General features: G+C 41.9%; 1 protein-coding gene across 2 annotated transcripts in view; it reads right to left on the reverse strand.

The window, feature by feature from the left end:
• The window catches only part of AIDA (axin interactor, dorsalization associated), a 30112-nt gene that overhangs the window by 7553 nt on the left and 2249 nt on the right, over positions 1-20310 (reverse strand). Inside the window, exons 2-7 of one of the 2 annotated variants that reach the window (XM_071579255.1) lie at positions 18554-18623; positions 11427-11480; positions 9415-9469; positions 4176-4239; positions 3637-3743; positions 2032-2043 (exon numbers count right to left, since the gene is read on the reverse strand). In XM_071579255.1, the coding sequence (XP_071435356.1) occupies positions 2032-2043; positions 3637-3743; positions 4176-4239; positions 9415-9469; positions 11427-11480; positions 18554-18623 (362 nt within the window). The remainder of the gene's footprint in view (positions 1-2031; positions 2044-3636; positions 3744-4175; positions 4240-9414; positions 9470-11426; positions 11481-18553; positions 18624-20310) is intronic. The other variant, XM_071579263.1, reaches the window with a different exon arrangement.

Here is a 20310-nt window from a genome sequence, read left to right on the forward strand (position 1 = left end):
CCTCAAAGTGCTGAAGACGACAGTGCAGCTGACAAGAAATCCAAACTGTTCAAACTCACTGAAAACCATGATATTCTGTCATCAACAATGGAGTAGGTTACCTCATACTGAATTTAGCAAAATCTGACACACTTCAAGATTCTCTCCAGTACTAGATGAATAAGCTTCAAGACAAAAAAATGCTCAGACTCACGAGTAAGTTTGATTTGTTTCATTTTTCTAATGAAAAAAATTTATCCCCAGACTTGAGATTGAAACAAAGTAATAATTTCCTTTGACAAGTCCAATACGGGTTTTTCCTTGATACTTTTTTTCTCTTGAGGAGCTAGAGAACCAAGGACTTTTTGTCCTATGAGAGAGACCAGCTTTGCAAGAGGGGACCATGTGTTCTGCTCTTAGAACTAATGCCACAGCTTTAGCAAGATTTCATGAGCATTCCTGCACCCAGTCCCTCTCTCAGGATCATCAGCAAGACTGAAATTCAGCCCTGTGATGCTGCATGTCTCTGTACTTCCTGTCTTGCTGCTAGCAGACTCCTGGACTCCAAAGTACCATGTCTGCAGACACTTCACCACATACCACAGCAGAACTCAACCCACTGTTCTGAAACAAAGGCTTCTGACTATAGTGTGAGAAATGTTAAAAGGAAACTTTACTATAGAGTGCCCTCATTTCTGCAAAGCAGCAAGCACATGCTCTTGTTAGTCCTGCTGTCTCTGTTGGACAAATGTTCAGAGTCCTTATTTCAATCTAAATGAAGGTAAGAAGCAAGCCCACTTTCTCTTGGGCACAAAACTTTGCTCTGCCATTTCTCAGTTGTCTCCTAAAAGCAGCATTGCTCCCCAAGAGTCAAGAACAACTGCAGCCTTCAGTTTTTCCTGTCCATAATGCAAAGGGTGATGTGACACTTGATAGAAAAATCACCAGAAAGATGCATCAGACTGGCATTTATTATAAAAATAGTTGCTTAAGAAAAATTACACTGTTCTTGAAAAACGCTTTCCAGAATGTGTGAAATTGCAAAGTCTCAATGAACAGAAGAGTCGAGGTCACTTCCAGGAGATAAGAGAACAGTAGGACAGACAGTCTCCCAGGAACACAGTTTCCTTTCTGTCTCAGCAGGAGGAACAGCCAAGCCAGCAGTGGACTACATCAGGTCACCTGCCTAAGGTGAGTCACAGCCCCCCAGGCAGGCCTGGTGCTGAATCCTCTGTAGCCACCTCACACAGGAGCCATCAGCTGGCAGTGGGCTCTCTGTGGTACACCTGCACTGGGGCTGGGCACCCTCACACTGCTCTCTGCCCCCCTGCAGCAGGCTCACACTGGGGCCTTGCAGGAGAAAACTGACAGCAATTCTGGACACAACCACAGGGCATCTTTGCCAGAGTGGGAAGGGAGCATCTGCACCTGAAGTAAACATCCTCCTGCAAGTGTGTTTCAGAGTCTCAACAGCGATACAGGACAACAGCTCTGCCACTGAGACACAGGTGTTCAGGCTCTCCCTTCCCAAACCACAATTCAGGGATAGGGCATAAAGTGACAAGTCTCCTGTTGGGTTCACAAATGAAAATGGTTCACAGAAGAACCCACAGGAATCACAGCACTGTAATAAGGTTGTATATAACCAGGAGAAAGGCAGAAACCTCTGCTGTTAGAGGCAGCAAGGCATTGGCCAGTTCAGCTCCATAATGCACAGAAGTCTAACTAAATAAGTACTTTGTGTGTAAGACTTCCCATAAAATGTGTATTCCAGTAAATAAAATCCAGCTACACCTATCCTTGGCTACACAACTTGGAATGCCTTCATTAGCACTGTAGGACTTCTAGAGGGCCATATAAGGTGTGTCAACAGATATGGGCTTCCCTTTTCCTGGTAGTGAAGGCAAAGATATATCAATACAGAGGTCCCAGTACTGCGATTGTTACCAGCAATTGTACTTTGAGCCTTGGAACTAAGAGCTGAATGAAGAACACCACAGCTACATGAACATGACCAAAGAGAGAACTGTACATACTAAAATGTTATCATACCTTCATTGGCTCCTGGTTAGATGGATGGGGCAATGTGATAACGATGAAGCCATGCATGTAGAAGACAAGACCATGATCAGTTAGACAATACAGTCACACACTGAGCATTAAGGGCATATCGAAGCAAAGAGTGCAACACAGTTCTGTCAATTCAATATGGAAAGTTCACTTCATTTATAAGGCTCACCCCAGAAGGCTGCAAACTGCTTTTGTTTAAGCCTCATCACCCAGAGGAAGAGCAACAGACCAACTTCCAATCAGGTAAGAAACATGCCAGTAATTGGCATTCAGTGGGGAAACCAAACCGTGTTCAAGTACTACAAAAACCACTTCAGGGGTTTAGGTTATTGTAGCTATGTATGCAAAAAAAAGTAATTCAGAAAAGTCAGACATGCAGTCTGTTAAGTAGATGACAATGTAAAAGAGCAGTAAGTTCAGGAGTTGCTCTCACCTGCTCTTAAAAGAATGATCTTACTGAGGAGTAATTCTGTAAGAAAGTATATGCCCCAAACCTCTCTTCTTTCAGACTTGGCTACCCTTCTTCTTTGAAAATGATTTAACTGTAAACTCAGTCTATCACCAACTTACATTCTTTCTTAAGCCCATACACAGCTTCTATGTTCACTACATTCAGACAGCTCTGATGGGTTGCAGAGGTACCTGTTGCCACCATGGCAATGGTCACAACCTTATTGATTCACCAGCACACCAAGAGCTACTCAAGGTCTCTGCTGTACTTTGGACAGACAGAATGCCTCTCCATAAATGGAGACTGTGCACAGCTACATCAGTTCAGTCCACCAGGACCATTTGAGTGCCCTGCCCTGGTTGACATCTAAGGACACAGACATTTACTCCAGGCGCAAGTAATGCAACACCCCAGCTCTTTTGACCATAATTCCAGTACTAGTTCCCTTCCTTGTTATCTCGTTTCTAAAATACAAAGTTTGCCAACCAGCTCTGAAACTAAAAACTTGTTTCTTCTGCAAAGAAATTACACCAGGAACCTAAAGAACCTCTGTCGGAACATCTAAATTGTCAAAACCTGAAGCTACAGGAAAGCCTTCTCTAGAATCTGTAGGTATATCCAGTTTTGTAAGTGCTTTCATGTGGACAAGGATTTAAGCTTTCAAAACCAACACCCTCTCTTTATCCTCTTAGAGCCTGGCTTCACTCTAAGCCACTGTTTCACCACACAAGGCACACAAAAATAACCAGCAACAACTTACCACATCCCTAGCAGGTTGTGATGCTCCTTGATGGAGAAACATTGCCACAATTTGCATTTGAATGCATTTGAAACACTTCATGCAGTATAGTGTGCATGGCATGAAAATACGAGTTTGAATAAGGAATAAGGGCTAATTACTTGAGATCGATTGTGCCACCCTCACAGGTTATTCATATAACTGTTTCACAATAAGATACTGTTTGCTGAGAAAAAAATTCACTGGCCCTTTGTGTTCTCCAGTAGAGCATCAGAGTTTACATTAGCCTGTTGCTCCTCACAGAAACATTTCAAATCCCAGGTGGATTTATGTTTCTCAGAGAGAACTTAGAGATGCTACACAGGCTGACATGGCGTGGCAAAGCTAGTGCCCCTACCTGGAACTCTAACAGGAAAAGAGTCTGGAGACCCTGCTCCAGCTCCTCCTTCCTCGTCATCCTCCTCAAACTCCAAGTGTTCCTCTTCTCCAGGTGCTAAAATCTTCCTGTAAAACACAAGAAAGAAGAATGAGGCCAGCAATCTCTCATCATCTGGTTTCAACTCACAAGCCAGGATCAGAGTATAGAGCAGGGACAACAGGCTTTTATGTCACTTCATACTTCTTAACTTCTGCCTGTACCTAGAGACTCTGACAGAGATTGCAAGAGCTCAGATCAATAGAAAGCACAGTGTAAAAACAAGAGACAATACTGGGAATTTCAGAGAGATGTAGGGCTGTACAAAGTCCTGATTTTACCAAAAGCATGGCCTTGATTTTAAGTGGTACCTAGACAAACAGAATACAAAAGTTCTTTTATTAACCAGTTTACACAAATCAGTACAGCAAGTAGGTGGCTTTGGAAACTCTAGCCAGCTCCCAGGCTATGCTCCTTTTCAGAAATGTATCTGTACATGAAGTGACCCAGTTCTCACTTACCTGAGTGGGACAGGCTGAACATCAAAGGGGAACTCCTTATTGTAAGTGAGGATATTCTTTAGGACTGCAGAGAGGGGGAAAAAATAAGAATCCATACTCATAATCCAGCATTTATTCTACTACTTTGCATGGCTATGTCCATTCTCACAGCACCTTCACACACAAATAACAGCAATATTTAAAAATAATCAGATCACATAAAAAGCACCCCACTGCTCTCGTATTTTAAACACCAGCACAGCAGTGATCAAAGCTATGTCACTTTAACATTCAGACAGGTGAACTGCAACTCCAGCATGAAACCACCCCCACACCCTCACAGACAAGGAAGATAAATGTGGCAATAACCAAAAGCATCATGAGAAAAAGCTACAAGCTCAGGGGTGACGGTAGCAATCGCTGGTGTTTATTGAAAGGAGATGGGTGGTATTACTGGGCAACAGCTCCAACCAGCTCTATGTTATTGGCATCAGCTCCAAACAGACTGAAGTCTCCAGAATTGACACACTCCAGCACACATATAGGCTGCACATTGAGGCAGCCACCACCGGAGATCAAGTGTGCTGGTTGGTAACACAAAGCTTTGGTGAGATTTTCTACTTCTTCATTTCGTGTGTTTTGGGAGTTTTGTTTGGTGGTCGTGTTGCCTTTGTTTGTTTGGTTTTTTCTTTTTATCTCGGATGTCTGGGATTATTGGCAAAATTCAGAAGAGATTCAGTGCAATATTTGAGCACCAAGCCCCATAAACACCAACTATAGCTCCAGCACTCTGTGGACAACAGTTTTAATATTTTTAATGGAAACTTGACTCATAATCGTGACTTTAGCTGTTATTTCCAAACGCATTTACCAGTAAAAGCAAAACTTCCAAAAGCACATGAATGAAATAAGCATTTCATGATGACTAAAGGGCGTAAAAATTTACAAGAGAACACCTGCTGGGAGAGGCACTCTCCTACCAGACAATGAGTATCCCAGACTGGGTAGGGGGAGAGAAAAAAAATGGGATTCCTCTCAGAGAGCCTTACTTTGCAATAAGCCCTCTCAGAGCACAGGAAATCTCCCCTTAGAACAACTGAATGAGAACAAAACTCTTTTCAAACAACGTTAAAATTACACAAATACCAAGAGGTACTGAAATACCAGTTATGTTTAAGGAACCATTGCCAGGCACCTCTGCTTGTGCTACAACTCAGCCAGTGCAGAAGAGCTTCCCTGTCTCTCTTCACATTCACATTACCCAGCACGGGCTCCAGCATTGGCTCACCAGACACCATCTGAATGCTTTGAGAGTAAACTATCCCTCAGGGAAACTATAAAGAACTTTAGAAGTCTTTCTAGTCTTTACTCACACTGATTTTTTTTCTGATTTCTGCACCCCTCATGAGAGGTTAAGCACTGCCTGATTCCAGCCAGACACAATACATAAATACGTAGGAAGGTTTAAGCTGCCTTCAGTCAGTGCTAACAGACAAAACTGATGCCATGTCTCTCTCGCCAAAGACTTCTGCCCTAAAGGATTGGTAATGCAAATCTCAGCACGAATCTTAAGAATCACAGCCACTTCCCAATTGAAAAAAAAGCTGATCAAAACCAGACAGTCACCTTCCCACACAGCTGAGGTTCAGGAAAGGAAGGGGATTTTTATCACTCTCAGAATTCCCCAGCTCTCAGAGAGCTACATCACACCAGAGATAGAAAGTGAAACTGCCCCAGGCAGAAAAATCCCAGTAAAGTGAGATGTCTTAAAGACCACAGGCACATTATAGAGAAGAGACAGAAGTCACAGTAGCTCTCCTCCCATCTTCCAAAGGTTCCTAAGTACTAGATTCCTCTCTTCCTAGTTCCTCTCACTGCGTGAACGAACGGCCCCTGAGAAAACCCTTCTAGCAATTCATTTCAGACATCACTAGAGGGCACAAAATGCTCCACTGACACAAGCACAGGCAGGAAGCACACAGTTTTATAGCGCCTGAACTCCTGATGCTGCCCGAGGCCGGGCTGAGCACACAACACTGCCTCCTGCCTCAGAGCCGCAGCCACGCACAGAGACACTGGGTGGGCGCCAGACCTGCCCACGGGAGCTGCTCTCACACACGCAGACGGTGTTGGGAACAAAGGTGATGCTCAGTGTTCAGCTCAGACACAGAATCTCTTGCCTTTTCGTGCAGAAAGCTGTGGGTCAAGTTTTTAAAAAGCTTTCAACTCTTGTCACCAATAGCAAATAATTTTGCAAGGTTGTAACACAGCATTTACTGAAATGCTCCTTTAAACATCATCAGGAATAGCAGCAGACCTACCACACTCAGCCTGGTAAAATATTTATTCAGTTACTAAAAAAAAAAAGCGCTAGTCAGTACTTTGAAAAAAGGAAAAAATCCTCTTTGTATCTACCACAAGTGTGAGTTTCAGTTGATTCAAATAAAAATAACCAGATCACAGGAAAAAAAATTAAGTTACAACAAACAGGAATCTCCCTTGTAATACTGTGTAAGACAACAAAGCTTTAAAAGGTTGGTTTGGGCTTCTTTTGGTCTCTGTTTCATTTTCAAAACCACGAATCACCTCTGGGACACAGAGCCCTTCCTCTCTGTACAGGCTGCTGCTGCTTGAGAACGTGATTCACAGAAAGTTCTCCACGTGTGACGCAGACTAAAGGGCACATCCCAGCATCAAGGCCTCCATCCATCTGTGTTGCTTTTCCAGCAGAAATCTTTTTAAAAATACTGTTTTGCAGCCTCTTGTGCAGAAGCTGCCTCTTTTTTTTTTTGTGGTGTTGGACAATACCACATTGATTTTATAAGCAGTTGGCCCTTTCTTGAAAGATTTCAGAAGAAATTGTCAACATGAGCCATAAGACCAGGACACATTAACTTGGTAAAGACCACTGTCCGTTTAGACTTTCTGTGACCTTTTTGATACCTGTACTGTTTTTACTTTTTTAATAAACAACATAAAATAATTCAGATACCAGGCTCCCCAGCACAGCCCAGTATCTACTTGTCTTATAACACACAGGCACTGAGTTTGACACTAGTTGCTTGGTGGCTGGAATTAACACTCAGGAACACAGGCACAAGGGATGCCCCAGCCCACCCATTGGTACTGTGTATTCTAACATTGGTATAAGCTCCCACAAAGAAAAGGGCCTGTGAGATCCAGTGTGCTAAGGACGACTTCACACAGCGCAGTCTCAAAAGAACTGTTTGTATGTATGGACCCTCCTGCACCATTACTGTAGCACAAACGATTCAGTGACCAATCCTATAAACAAACAAAAGTGGCCAACTGCTTCACTTCCTAAGCTGCATGAAATGTAAGCTTAAGTAGGAAAAGTTAGAACTTGACAACACAAGAAAAAAAAAAGAGTAAATCTAAGGGCCCTGGTTGTTATAACACCAAACCCAAATCTCTCAGCCATTGTGACAGTTTCATAAAAAGTAATTAAAACAAGCCAAATTGTGTGAATAGCTGTTTTGTGTGAATAGCTGTTTTTGTTCCACCCTAATGGAATGGCTTGACCTCACAAAGGAATCACTTATTTGCATTTCCAGCCCAGATTTTTTTAGCTTTTTCTGGTGGAACACAAAATAAAATAGACAACACACAAATTAAAACACTTCATGGTGTATTTTATGAAATGGCTGGTGGTAGCCTGATTAAGATTTACTCTATTCAGGATACACTTGAAAACCACAAAACAAAGGCACAATTCAGAGAGAAAGAAGCCAGAAAATCCAAGTCAGACAGCAGCATTAAGAACATCAATGTTCAATTGGTGTCATAGAGGCACCAATTCTCCTCTAAGGAAAATAACTCTGTGTATTTGAAAACTGATGGCAATATACTCTTCCTCAGTTTTAATATAGTTGCTTGTTGCATGAGGTGTGTACTGAATGCACTTCACACTGTTACATTTTTTTTGACAGCTACAAATGCATTTTCTGATGGAGGACAAGATAAGCAGTAGGACTGTTGCATTGTAATTGAAATTTTGGACAGGATTCCCCTCCCTCTCCCATAATTCAGTCACTCAAAGGGCATTTGTACAATGGAGTCTAAAACCCACAGTCATTAAATGATTACAACATTTTAAATACTTTGTAAACAGAGAGCAGCAGTATCTATACAAAACAATCCCAAATCAGAGGATTCAGAGACCAAACATGCAAGATGTAGTCTGAGAAAGACTGAATGTTCCAACAGAGTTAAACCCTTTCCTGAGTTATGATCTTCACAGACCTGGTGGTCTTGTAACATACTTTTACTTACCATTCTCAGGGAACAGTTTAAAAGCATTTGGAACTCTGTGTTTTGGTGGAGATATCAGGGAGTTCAATGCCCCACTTTCTAGACAAGCTTCCCTGTAGGATCCTGTGCAGAAAAGCTCAGCCTGTTCATGAAGGGGAAACACTTCCCCACCCATCATGTTTATCCCCAACAAAACCCTTAAGGATACAACTGTGTCACAAGCAAAATGTAACCAAGTTCTGTCAGCGTGAAAGAAGCTCTTCCACAGCTGCTGATCCCCGAGAACTGCAGAACTACAGGACAATATTGGTTAGGTGGGGAAGCTCTAATCATAAGGATGCTTTGAGAACAAAGCAGCCAGTGTTACAGGAAGGAAAATAAAGCTGATAAATAGATACTTCCTACATGAAAAAGTTATTTCTGGATTGACATACCAAGACCCGACCCAGGATCAGTTGGGAAAAAACAACATCACACAAAACCCTTCAAAGACTGACTCACATCCTCACTTTGACTCTTAACTTCATTAGTCTGGTAGCATTACAGTGGGAGGTGACAGGTGATTGGCTACCATGAGCACAAGTTAAATATTTTCAGAAGAAAAAATAAATTTCATGCTTCAAGGAAGAAGACCATAAAGTCCTGAAATTCAGTTCAAGTAGGAAAACTGCAGGTAAACTATATAATGTACTATTAGATAGATTAAAATATTATTTTGTGCAAAAAATAGCAGCACTCAAATTAGTTATTTGAAAATAAAAATTATATATTGTCTGAAACATTCAGATTACTATACTTTAAAGTTACCTACATTACATTCCTTAATACACATCAGTTTTTGTCTACACAGTAGCAGACATTTGGAAGAACCACCTAAAACCAGCATCACTGTCAAACCACACTGTGGTCAGTCAGTACTTGTGGTGCTGTCATGTTTTCCACTGTCATGATAAATGTTACTCACTTAAAATACAAAGGTATTACTTACTTGGTTCCAACTTCTTCAGATCCTCAAGCTTAAACTCATCCTGTGATTGGGTGGACTAGGACATCACAAAGACAGAGTTAGATCTTAGGATGCAACTTCCTTTCAGGCAGAGCCACCAGATCATAGAAGAAGCATACAAGGGGCTTCCTTTGTTCAAGTGCACCAGATTACTTCAAAGCTACATCCCAAAGAACCCAAACAAAATCTCCCCAAACAAAGGGTAGGTTCCACAGGTGAAGCAGAAAGGACATTACTTTTCATTTATTGCACCTAGTTGCAAATTCTTGCTTACTACACACAGGAACATTCACAGTTCAACACTGAAACATGGGTAGAAATTACAGTATACAAAATGAGCCTGACAAAATGCAGCTAAGAGTTCACTGCAAATGGAAAAGGAATTACAACCTCTCCTTTCTCCAACTCTGATGATGCAGTTTCCTCGTCTGTCTGTAGCATATACATGTCTGGTTCTCAGTAAGCCGACCTGACTCACTAACTCAACAGAAAAGTTTTTTATTTTTTATTCTGAGATAGCTCACCAGCAGTTTGGTAAGTCAAACTAGTTTATTCTGAGACAAAAAGTGGCAGAGCTGGCATAAAAATAAGTGGTGCAAAGAGGACCGACACTGGACATCCTCTTTAGGTGGTCTGATGATCTTTTAGATCAGGGCTTAGCTACTATGTCCCTGCACCCTTGTCATCTCTTAAGATTGCCCATTGTTTCCAGCATTTAAGGGCTAATGAATTTTTTTCTTCATTTTGTCCAAGAGTGATTAGGGACCTTGTGCAAGACTATGTAAGGACAGTAAAGCAGCTATACCCTTCCTGTTAGGAGCATGGGAGATGATGACCACACAGACTAACTGCTTTAACCTCTGCTAAGAAACCATAACCAAACTGCAGTAAATAAACCCCTCCCCAAAGCGAAGTGGATGAGGAGTTCTAGTAGCCTCAGGCAAGGTTAGAAGACTTTGAGGTAATGTTGAGGAATCAACAGCAAGGAAGGCTGTTCTTGCATGGCATCACCTCCTCAGCTTGGCAGGTTATGACACAGCCACATCTTCTGTTGTTGCTCTGAGACGTGTCCCACAATGGAACATGCCTGGAGTCACAGTAACTCAGAGCAAGTGCAACTCCTCAGACACCTTAGCCTAAAACAGGTGGAGCTAACCAAGGAACTATTCAGATGCTGCACAGTCTAGAGACTGGCCAGCCTCACCTCATTAGTCCAACTCCATCAGGCTGTGTCCCAGCCTCCAGGCAATTAAAGGCAGCACAGTGAGCCTGCTGCACCTTGAGCAGCAATATGAAGTGCTCTGGAGTGCTGCTGTGAGGAACTTGATGCAAAATTTGTGTTCACCACTCTCTGTTGGCAAAGAGGTAATCCAGTAACCCAAACTCTGCTTCCATCGATTCATCCCTTCCCCATCCACAGTCTTTTGGAAATTTCTCTCACTTGCCTTTCATTTTGGGGATAATATTGTGCAGAGAGAAAAAGATACTCACTCCCATGACATGTATTTTCAGTACAGAAAAAAAGCTCAAAGAGTAGTTTATAAATCATTGTTTTCACACATTTTCCTACAGCACTGCCAGTTTTCATGACTGCTAAAAAGTAATTTTTATTCTACACACACATTCTTCCTCATGGTCTATTATGATTTGTGAAGCAGCTGAATTATGGCAAGGGTCACTAGGGATCTTTCTACCCTTGCACACAAGTTAAGAAGACAAATTAAACAGTTCTGAAGGAAGAAAATGAGATAAAGAACCAAAGACAAAGTGTGCAGTTAACTTCCTGTACAAACCCTAACAGATACTCATATCTGCACTTTAAGTCTTTTTAAAGGCAGCCACCTGGGGCATCACGTTGACAATCTGGAAATTCTAAGTGTTCAAGGGTTTGTTCACTGTATTCATAAGTTGCAGCTATTTCTGAAGACACTAAACAAGCTTTTAAAGGTTGCCTATTGCTAAAGGATGAAGTCACATAGGAAAAAGAGCAATACCTGTAAAGCTGCACTTCTCAGTTCCAAGCATGTTGCAATTTTAGCTATGGTTTTCTGAAAAGGAAAAAAAATAGTTTAGTCCTGGAACTGTATTCTTCCAGATTCACATTTTTAAAGAATATAAATACAATTGCTTTTTCTTGCAAAGATTTCAGATCTATTATTCAGTATCAGATTATTCAGCATCAAAAGCTTTTTTTATACACAAGGAGAATTTTCTGAAAGCACAATAGACAAACAGACATCAGCCACTTAACTCCCCTCCCACAGCCCAACAACACAGATGGGGGACATTCCCTCAGCAGACACAGTAATAATGCCTATCACATCATAAACTGTTTATAAACTCAACTGCTCTCAGGTGATAGGGGACTGAAACAAATAAATCCAAAGCAACCAGTGTATTAACTCCTGAGACCCTGAGTGGCTTGTTCTGATTTGGTCTTTTAGGAGCCATTCCTAGCGGGCTCACAAGTCCACTCTCTTCAGCTGTTAAAGCAGCCCAGGATCTCAGCACTGAAAAAACAGTCCATTTTTGCAAGTTTTGGTGGGAGAGGAAGTATAAAGGTGGATTATTTTTCTAACTTTCTATTTTTGTGATTTTAAGAGATATAAACTCCAAGTGAATCATGGAATATATTCTTCAATTCAAACATGTCAGCAATCTAAAATATCCCTGAGCATAACTGTGAAGTAATTTCTCATTTTCATTTAAAAATAGAGAAGAGAGAGAAGGGCTTCAAAACAGTCCACTGCAAGCAGTCTTATTTTGAAGACTTTTATGTCTCACAAAACAATCACATTTGTTTCTGTTACTACCAGGTTAAAGGAGGAGTTAAGACTTCCATAACTCTTATCAAGTGGACACAACTGCCTGGTGTATTTTCGCTTGCCTCACCACCACAAGTTTGTGCATTCGCTAAAAGCTTTTAGTGAATTAAAACTCAGACTACCTGCAGAGATAAGGGCCAGATATAAATTCAAAATGCTCTGTGGAACATTTACAGAGCAAGAAAACCATCAAGGATGAAGTTACAAAGAAAAGCAGTTTATTTTCAAAGTAAGTTTTCCCCTCAGAAGGAAGATTCAAGTTGAAATATACACCTGTAACTCATTCTCTCCTTTTACATCAGTAAGCTGCATAAAAAGAGATCCCCCACGAGTTCAATAAAAGGGGAGGAAAAGATTTTCTAGAGCGGAACTCTGGCATAAAAAATCTTTAAGAGTATGGGCACCTGGCAAGTCATGCAGTGTCAGTAAAAAGCCAAAAAGGAGGGGTTTATTTTTAGGACTCCAAGAGGTTAGCAGCAGAAGATAAAAACTAGGCATGCTTTCATGGGTACCTTCCTCTGTCATCTGCCCTGAGAAATGTCACAACTGCAAAGAGATGTCACAACTCCTCCTCAGTCAGCTCCTGGACCACCACTAGTTTCAACAGGCTAGGCTAAAAGTTAAGGACTCCAGTTTCAATTCACCTTAGGGCACACTGAAAGCTGAAAGAGTTCAGGAGCTGAATCATAAGCAGATCAGACATCAATACCTCAAGGGCAGAGCCGACAGCTGGAGTGTTCATCTGCCACCACAGACTCATCAAAGCTTTTGAAGCCATTTCTCCCCAGCTGGCATCTCCTCTCACCTTAAGCATTCTGTTACAACATGACATCAGGCCACACTTTACTTTCTCACAGATTTTGTTACTGTCCATGGTATGGAGGTCTTTCAAAAACTTTAGTTCTTCTGAGCACTCTGCAGGAAAGCTGTGAGTGCTGAGTATTAACACAGGGCACACCATGTTCTCTCTGCCAAGGATGCAGCACATGCAGCAGGGTGGTCTTTGGGAATTTCAGCATAGAGCAACATGACCTTATGCTTGCATGCAACATGGCAGAGAAAAAATATTAACAGCTCCATTTCTGTGGAGGTTCATTTTGCAGTCTAGAGTTAGTCAAAAAATTCCCACTTCCCCAAAATAAACTCTGCTACATAACAGAGATCCATGACTGGATCTCCAGCATAGCTTGTAAAAGCGCAGATCACAGAATCATAGAATCAACTGGGTTGGAAAAGACCTCTGAGATCATCAAGTCCAACCCTTGGTCCAACTCCAGTCCAGTTACCAGATCATGGCACTCAGTGCCACGTCCAATCTCAGTTTAAAAACCTCCAGGGATGGGGAATCCACCACCTCTCTGGGCAGCCCATTCCAATGCCTGATTACTCTCTCTGGAAAGGATTTTTTTCTGATCTCCAACTTAAATTTCCCCTGGCAGAGTTTGAGCCCATGCCCCCTTGTCCTATTGCTGAGTGTCTGGGAGAAGAGACCAACTCCCACCTGGCTAGAACTTCCCTTCAGGTAGTTCTAGACAGTGATGAGGACACCTCTGAGCCTCCTCTTCTCCAGGCTAAACAACCCCAGCTCCCTCAGCCTCTCCCCATAGGACTTGTGCTCCAGATATTTTGAGAAAGAAAGGAGCACATACAGTCCTGGATTCACTGTGAGACTTTCAGACCCACACCGCACATAGGGGTGTTGTGGATTTATTTACATGTATTTTCAGGCTGCATGGGAGGACACCAGGTAGTGCTACAAAAGCAGACTGTCAGTCCCTATAATTAGAACACACCACATCCACCTAATCAGCTACAGTGTAACAAGAGGAATTCCTTTTCATATTTGAGAACATCTGGAAAGGCACATTTGCAAAGGTAGATTCTTAAAAAGGAAGGTGTGAAGTAATGGGTAAAAGAAAGGAATCCAGAGATTCCCTAGGGAAGGGAGGGGAATCTCTGAGGTTTCACTATAGCTGTAACATTTGCAAAAACCCAGCTGTTCCAATGGTTTGGGTGTTGACTGCCGAGCAAAAAGCATGCCCATTCTGTGTTAGACCAAACTCCCTCCAACTAAGCAACAGAAAGAGGGCTACAAGCTTGCAGGGTGCCACCACAGTCTCCACGCCCCACCATGGAACAGATTTTCAACTGGCTCTTCCCCTCCCAGTCTCTCATGCAGATCATTAAGCCCACACCACAAAGGAGGTCTCAGAAGCACTGCTCAACTCCAATCTCCTTTGTCAATTCACCAATAAGTTCAGCAACACCACTATTCCCTATACTGCAGATTCATAACTGTGTGTTCTGAAAACTGCCTGAACTAGGAACCTCCTAACAGAACAAAGACCAATAAAAAATTTATCCCCTCTGGCTCCTGGGGGCTTAAGGGCAATAATGGCTCTAGAAACAGATTAATTTAAGAGGGTTTGGGAGTCTTAAAATAGTAAAGAATAGGTTTTATATGGAATCTATTGAAATATGGCAAGCTCCCAGCAGGCATTATTCATAACTATTTTTTTAAGGGACCACACCCAACCCAAAAGTTAAAAATGCAGCTAAACACTGCTATCATTTTCAGCTGCAACTATCCCATGCAAAGGCTCCGTTTTGCAGCAAGGAAAATTTTCTGCATCTCCTTAGAAAGACTGAAGCCATAATAAACTTTGCTAGTTTAAAATAGTTAAGATTCAGTTTCATGTAAACTCGTGATTAGAATGCGAAAAAATCAGTTGGTCTTGTAGTCAAGGTTTCTTCAGTGCAGTTGTGTGAGTAATGACTGTGCTAACTGTAATGCAGTCAGAGATGTTTGCATAAATACAGAGCCAGAGCAGAGCTTGGCTTTTAGGAGAGGTCCGGGCTGTTAGAAGACCAGTAGTTTAATGAATCACGCTAAGACTGTTCAACAGTGCTCTTATTTCAGCAAGTTATCACTGCATAAAAAGCACGATTTTCTAATATAGAAGAGAACTCAGCCTAGCACAAAAACAGTTACTCGAGAAGCAATAACTGCGGTTGGAAGGGGCTTTAAAGGTCACATTTATTGCAGAGAGAACTGGGTGAGAGTAACTGTAGCTGGAGGCAAGCTGACAACCAGGGCCAAACCTAACTGCAACAATCCATATCGCAAAACACAGTGGCTGATCATGAATGAAGACAGGATTTTTTAGAAAACGAAGGTAAAATAATGAACAGCAGGATTCAAACATTAAGACTGAGGTAAATTCACCAGTAACTGTAATCTGGTAATATTCCACACATGCCGTTTCTAGGTGATGAAATTGTTGCACAACCTCTTTACAGCTGTTGAAGGGTGATTAGATTTAAACGTAATGATTTTCTGTTTACAGTATCTGCAGAGAAATTTTTTAATAAAATTCACAATCACTAATGAGGATTCCAGCACTTTCAATTATCCAAGTCAAGACAGAGCCTTCCCTAAGGACTAAAACTCCAGAATTATGCCCAGCAATAGTTATGACAGCCCCTCAGAAGCTGAAAATACAATGAACAGCAAAATCTGAGGACCAGTCTGCTCAATCAAGGCAAGTAGCATACAGTGTTTCAAAACATATTGAATTCAGATCAACAGCAAAAAAGCAAGATATGACTATTTAGAGGACAAATTCCTACCATAAACAATACATTTATTGTAAGATGCATGATAACTAGCTGACAGTATGCCTAGGAAAGAAACTGGTGGTATCTGTCAAGTGGTTTTAGATTAACAGACTGTATGATTACATTAACAAATAACACATCATCAATTATGATGTCGCCATATCTGCACTGTAACACCACCTGTGATGCATGAAATAAACCCAAAGGTGGTAAAAGTTCATACAGGCAGATCGGGCTGAGGATGCGATCCTTGTCTTGCCCTTTTTCTGTGGCTGTGAGTAGCTTTCCCTCCTACAAAGGAATCACTACCGAAATCCATTTACCTCACAGAGTATGTCAAGAAAGAAACAATGACAGCATCACAGGACATTTCAGCGGTATGTGTGGGCCCCTGGAAAACAGGTAACTGGGAATCTACACAAAAACTGGAATGAGGGTAGATCAAGCAACTGGAAAGCATAATGAGCTTCACAGCCTTTCAAGCCATAAAATTCTGCACGCAGCCTTGGACAGTGATATCAGATAAGCAAACCCTGAAGTTTGCACACTCCTCTACAGTCAAAAAAATAAAGAGTTGGCTCTTATACAACATGCAGAACCTTGGAAAGTCAAGATAACAGGGAAAGAGGGGGTTTGGAACCATGAAGAAATATCATGCTTGTGGATGCATTGGCAGAAGCAGAATTGAGCAAAAGTAGCTGTTTTGGTAGCTGATTTTTTCATGGGTGGCAAGAAAGAAGATACACTTCTGCTTAACCGAACTGCTTGCAAACCCAGCAGTGTGCTAAACTCCACCCCCACTTCTTGCCACGTGAATGATACCAGCAATGATAGTAATTGGTCATGATCACTAAATGATATACTGGCTGAGACCAGCAGAAAGAGGGAAGACCAGAATAGCAAAGAAGTTTACATGAAACGAAAAGATTTTGTTGTAAAGGGTTTTAAATGTTTCTTTCAAAGAAATAGCAAGACTTCTTCTTTTGTTGTGACTGGCATTCCTTGCAGTAGAGGTGGGAGAGTGTTTTTTCAATAAAATGTTGAGGAATTGGACTGTGCATCTGGCTAATGAAATAGTTCTTCCCATTTGATAACCAGACTCAAAGTTTCAATGCATCAGCCACTTACTGATCTGAAAAAACCAGCAAGTGACATAAATGCAAACTGCTTTCATAAATTATATCAGCTTTAGAAACGGGTATCACTCTGCGAGGATTTAAAACCACCACTCCTTACTTTTTTTTCTCCAAAGACTGTTGCCTTAAGACATGATTGCAGTTGTGCATCTAACATCTGAGGTCAGTTATCTCCACTTCCTGAGCCCCCCAGGCCTTCCCTCATGGCTGACCTCATTCACTTCCACAATCTGGTCCAAGGTCCTTTTCATAAGACTCAGGGAACATCTGGAAGCAAAGCCCTGTGCAGTTCTGGTTCCCATACTCACAGGAGATGATGTCTCCAGAAGTGAGATTAACAACTTTGCCTTCATAAATAACTACATTTTCAAAAGTCTCCACAAAGGGGAAACATGCACCAAAGATAACAACAGCTAAGAATGATGGAGAAAGCCACCAGCAAGGGACAGAGAGCAGAAGCAATCAAAGAGTAAACAGCTGTCCAACATTAACAAGACTCTCAAGTTCAGGACAAGTGGACCAAATCCTTCTCCAAGATTACAACTCAGCTTAAGGCAATCATGATCTTTACCACCTTCTTCACAGAAGGCAAACAGAATGTGGAAGACCAGCTCTTTCCTTTTCTTATTGGTAGACATCAAGGAAACAGTCACAAACCTGTCAGACTCTATGTAAAGGTGCATTTCTTTGTATGATTTTCTCTAAACACATCAAGTTCATCTTGAATTTCTGCAGCCAGGACCTGTTTTCAGGACTAACATTTCCAAGCACAGATCCTATTACTCTAGCACTCTATTACCATAAGTGAGATTCTGAGCTAGCAAATGTCAATTTCCTGGTATGAGCATTGCTCAAACAAGTGACCTTATGACTGTGAAATCTAGAAATACAAGTCCCTAGTTTGGTACTCCTAAGAAAAGTATGCCTCCGTAGATCTCATATCTCAAAAGATTTTATTTTGCAGTAAATGTTGAAGTATATGGAACCTCAGCTAGCACTGTCCACTTAAATCCCATCACAGAGCTGCAGTAGTGTGCTGCTGAGAGGAGAAACAGCCTTTTCAACTGAGGGGAGGGAGGAGTAAAGTAACTCCAATATTTTGAAAGATTATAAACAAATGATGTTCTAAGAGGCTGCTAAGGGAGTATTCTGCCAGGACCCTTCCCTGTCAGGTGTTCCATGTTAAGCCAACATCCCCCTCACACACCCTCCATGTCTGCAGTCCAAGACATTTTGTATTTAGACCTCATGACATAAATTGTGCTAATGTTGAATAAGCAAGTTATCAAACATCATCCAAAAAAAGAAACACCCAGGTTACTAAAGACTGGCCAACATGCATGACATTCAATACTACACAGCAGAGCATCCATCACATCTAAGGACAGCAACTGTTTTAGCTGTGCTGGGCTCTGTTTCTGTTTGTGCATAGTGAAGGAGGAAAAAAGGTCTCAAAAGGCTCTGGCCTGTGAGGTAAAAAAACATAACACACATCAACATCTCTGAGTCAAGCTCCTTGACTGAACAAACAGTAACGCTCACCTTTTGATCTTCTGTGAACTCCGAGTTGTTGTGCTGAGACTGCGCCTCTTTTTGTAGGTGCCTTGCTAATCTGGATGTGGGAAAAGAAAACTGTAGAGTGGGAACACAACACAAACATACATTTTTCCGCCCAGCGCCAGAAAATATATCAGCCAAAAGGTCCACAGGCTGCTGCTCCAAACAGTTTTTGGTATCTTTTTTGGTTTTGGTTTTTTTTTAAACAAAGTTTTCTATAGCCATGGTGGTCCATATTTAAAAAAAGAAAAGAAGATGGACAAAATGTGCAACCGCATTAGGCAGGAAAGACTCCAAGTATAATGCACCATGAAGGGAGAACAGGTAAGAAGGTCCTTCAAGCCAACAGCCCCTTTTATAAGCACTGACCTTTTTCCTCTCACCCTCCCCTCCTTTCATAACAAGAAACCATAGCCCCTGTGAAGACCCACTATGGTTCAATCCCACATGCATTTCACAGGGAGAGCCTGAGGCAATCAGATTGCCAGGAGTCACAGACTGCCAGGGTGGGAGCAACCTAGGCCGCGGCACATGATCTCCTAGCACAGGAGGCCAGACACAGGGGAGCTTGGCCCAGGCTGCCAAGGTGGATCAGCTCACATTGGTGCCTGTCAGCATCGCAGGCAGAGCAGAGGACCCCGCCCCTTGTCACCACAGAGGCAGGAATACCAAGGAGTTTGGAAAGTAACAGTAAGGGAACAGCTCAAGAAAGCGAAAGGAAACTGGAGGGAAGCTATGGGAAGAGTTACAGTTTCCGTCCGGGGAGGAAGGCAAACATTAAACAAGCAAAACCTCTGGGCAATTGTTGCCATTCCCTGCAAATAATTTTTTTTTACAAGCAGAGCAGGAGGGAGGACAGGGGTTGAGGGGAAACCCAGGGACAGCAGCAGTACCCAGGACATCGTAATACTCTTCTGCCTGGAACATCCAAATTAAAGGGATCCACTGTTCAAGGGATTCTGCTTCTCTCCACCACTGCAGGGGGCATTAGCTTGGGTTTTGGGGGGAGGTTAAAATGCATACACCAAGATGCACACAGCAGAACATAACAGGTTATCATCAAGGCCTGTGGTAGAAACAAAAATCAGAATTCAAATTCTTTGGTTTTCCTCAAAATAAACTCTCTTAAAAACCCCATAAGGATTAAGGCCACTGTAGCTTTTAACTAGCACCAAACAGGACAAGTAACTGCATAACTTGGTGGTGTTGCCTTACTTCATAAATGGGGAAAGATGGCAGCTGAGAAAAGACAAAAAGCATAAACATGCCTGAACCAAAATGTACACTCCTTCCCTACTGTCCTGCCATATGATATGCATGACACAGGGAAAAGGCATTAAAAGTAACGATTTAAGAAAATATCACCATAGCAGCAATATGCCACACACAAGAAGCAGCATCACAGCATTGTCATTTTTGAAAGCATCAATAACACAGCCCTCTTTCCATTTGTCACTAATACAAAAAAAAAGAATCTACTCTAATCCAAATAAATGCATCTGGCATCCCACTTGAAGCTCATTTAAAGTTGGATTGGACCAAATTCCACAGATGGGGATATTCAAGAGGGAAGCCACTGCTGAGCTCAAAGGGCTCCTGTGTAAGTAAGCACCTCAATGAATGAAGGTCAAGCTTCCTGCACATCCAGGAGTAACAAAGAGCTGAGGAGATGGACACTGGAGGTAAATAACTGTTTTAGATCAGCAGCCATCAGGACTTGACTTTCCTTATGTAAGCTTTCT

The sequence above is a fragment of the Pithys albifrons genome, chromosome 2 (assembly GCF_047495875.1).
Source record: "Pithys albifrons albifrons isolate INPA30051 chromosome 2, PitAlb_v1, whole genome shotgun sequence".
Lineage (NCBI taxonomy): Eukaryota > Metazoa > Chordata > Aves > Passeriformes > Thamnophilidae > Pithys > Pithys albifrons.